Below are 2,225 nucleotides of genomic sequence, written 5' to 3' on the forward strand. Positions count from 1 at the left end.
TGGGCTTGGTGGCTGCTTCGTTTCGTCACCATCTAACCCGCTACTCTTCGCTATGCAGGTGCTATCAGCTGTCGTCGCGCATCTGCTTTTTGTTGCCGGTGTGTCTGCTTCTGCTGACACATCGCGGGGATTTGGATTGCGGTGCTTCGACATCGATCCGGCCATCGACCAAACAACCGGCAAATCAGATTCCATCTCGCCACTATCTGCCATCCTGTCGCCACTTCCGCAAAGCTTGGTCCTGGATGGTGGATGGACAGTCCCATCGCCAGCAACGTCACCTACCGCGCCGGCTATAAAAAGTGTGCCTCCATCGGCGGCGCTTCGTGGGCTTGGTGGCTGCTTCGTTTCGTCACCATCTAACCCGCTACTCTTCGCTATGCAGGTGCTATCAGCTGTCGTCGCGCATCTGCTTTTTGTTGCCGGTGTGTCTGCTTCTGCTGACACATCGCGGGGATTTGGATTGCGGTGCTTCGACATCGATCCGGCCATCGACCAAACAACCGGCAAATCAGATTCCATCTCGCCACTGTCTGCCATCCTGTCGCCACTTCCGCAAAGCTTGGTCCTGGATGGTGGATGGACAGTCCCATCGCCAGCAACGTCACCTACCGCGCCGGCTATAAAAAGTGTGCCTCCATCGGCGGCGCTTCGTGGGCTTGGTGGCTGCTTCGTTTCGTCACCATCTAACCCGCTACTCTTCGCTATGCAGGTTAGTGTTCCGCAATCTCTCTTCACTAAGAAGAGCAGTAATTACTTTTTGCTGCAGCTACCGAGCCCACGTTGCTGCTGTACAACTGTTATTGAATGCGTCCGTGCCGTGAGATTGTTATTGTTGCTTGTATCGGGAGACATCGAGTCAAATCCGGGCCCTGATGCTGTTCTCGCTGAACTGCAAAAGCTTTCCGCGGGCCAGTCAACCCTCTTAAATGAAGTGCAGGGACTCAAAAGCCAACTACTAACAACAGAACACGCCCTATCCGACCTAGCTAAGCGAATCGCCGATATGGAAAAACATTACCAAGCTCTGCTACCCCTAAAAGCCGAACTTGAACTAATTAAAAAAAACAGCGTTCAAGCAGCGCGCAAGACAGATGACCTTGAGGCACGTTTGGATGACGCAGAGAACAGGTCACGACGTAACAATTTAATTTTTTATGGTGTACCAGATGCCAATCCCTCAGAATCGTATGCTCAATCTGAGCAACTTATCATTCGCCATTGCCATGACCACTTAGGCATAGATATAAACCCTAAAGATATTGATCGTGTGCATCGCTTGGGCCGCCATTCAGGCAGCAGATGTAGGCCAATAATTGCGAAGTTCACTTTCTACAAGACAAAACAAGAAATCCTTTCAAACGGACGTAAGCTGAGAGGAACGACATACAGTATTGGAGAGGATTTCTCGCGTCGTGTTCAAAATGCCAGAAGGCAGTTGGTCGAGTTTGCAAGGCAGAAGTCCTCTCCGTTTTCGTTACGCTATAAAACACTGCACATCGGCTCGAAACGCTACTCGTTCAATGAAACCACAAAAACAGTACAAGAAATTCAATAGCAATCAAGTCGACGTCATACTGTAACCGCCAATTCTCACCCTAAAATAAAAACCAAACTTTCTTTTTCTGTAATCTTCACGAACGCTCGAAGTTTCATGCCTAAACGTGATCACCTGTCTCATCTCGTCAAGTCATCAGATAGCAGTATTCTTATACTAACAGAAACGTGGTTAACAAATGACGTCACCGACGCGGAAGTGCTCGCCGATCTACCGGGTTTCAATGCTTATCGGAAAGACCCGCGAAAGTGCTCGCGGGGGTGGTGTCCTCATTGCAATCAGTAATCAGTTACCATGTTCTCTTATAAACAATGACACAGATTTAGAAATATTATGGGTACTGATTCAAGCTTTGCCGCAAGCTGTATTATTAGGTGTTTGCTATAGACCCCCACATAACAATCCTAACTTTTCTCGTGCACTTCACAATATTCTAAACCAGCTTACATCGATGTATCCTAAAGCTGAAATCGTTCTTTTTGGTGACTTCAATTTTCCTGGTATTAACTGGGAAGATGACACTACTACCGCTAACCCAGCAGAAGCTAGAGATTTTCTTAGCGTTTGTCTTAATTACAACCTGAAACAGTTAGTAACTCAGCCAACGCGTGTCACACGCGACTCTCTAGCATTCTGGATTTAATACTAACAACTCATCCTGATAGCC

General features: G+C 48.0%; 1 protein-coding gene across 1 annotated transcript; it reads left to right on the forward strand.

Annotated features, from left to right (window-relative positions):
* Window positions 1–546: 546 nt before the first annotated feature.
* LOC119378209 (uncharacterized) lies at window positions 547–1,558 on the forward strand. Its single transcript, XM_037647415.2, has one exon. The coding sequence runs from the start codon at window positions 707–709 to the stop codon at window positions 1,556–1,558; it is 852 nt and encodes a 283-aa protein (XP_037503343.1). The 5' UTR covers window positions 547–706.
* The last annotated feature ends 667 nt before the right edge of the window (window positions 1,559–2,225 follow it).

This window comes from Rhipicephalus sanguineus, unplaced genomic scaffold (assembly GCF_013339695.2).
Source record: "Rhipicephalus sanguineus isolate Rsan-2018 unplaced genomic scaffold, BIME_Rsan_1.4 Seq735, whole genome shotgun sequence".
NCBI lineage: Eukaryota > Metazoa > Arthropoda > Arachnida > Ixodida > Ixodidae > Rhipicephalus > Rhipicephalus sanguineus.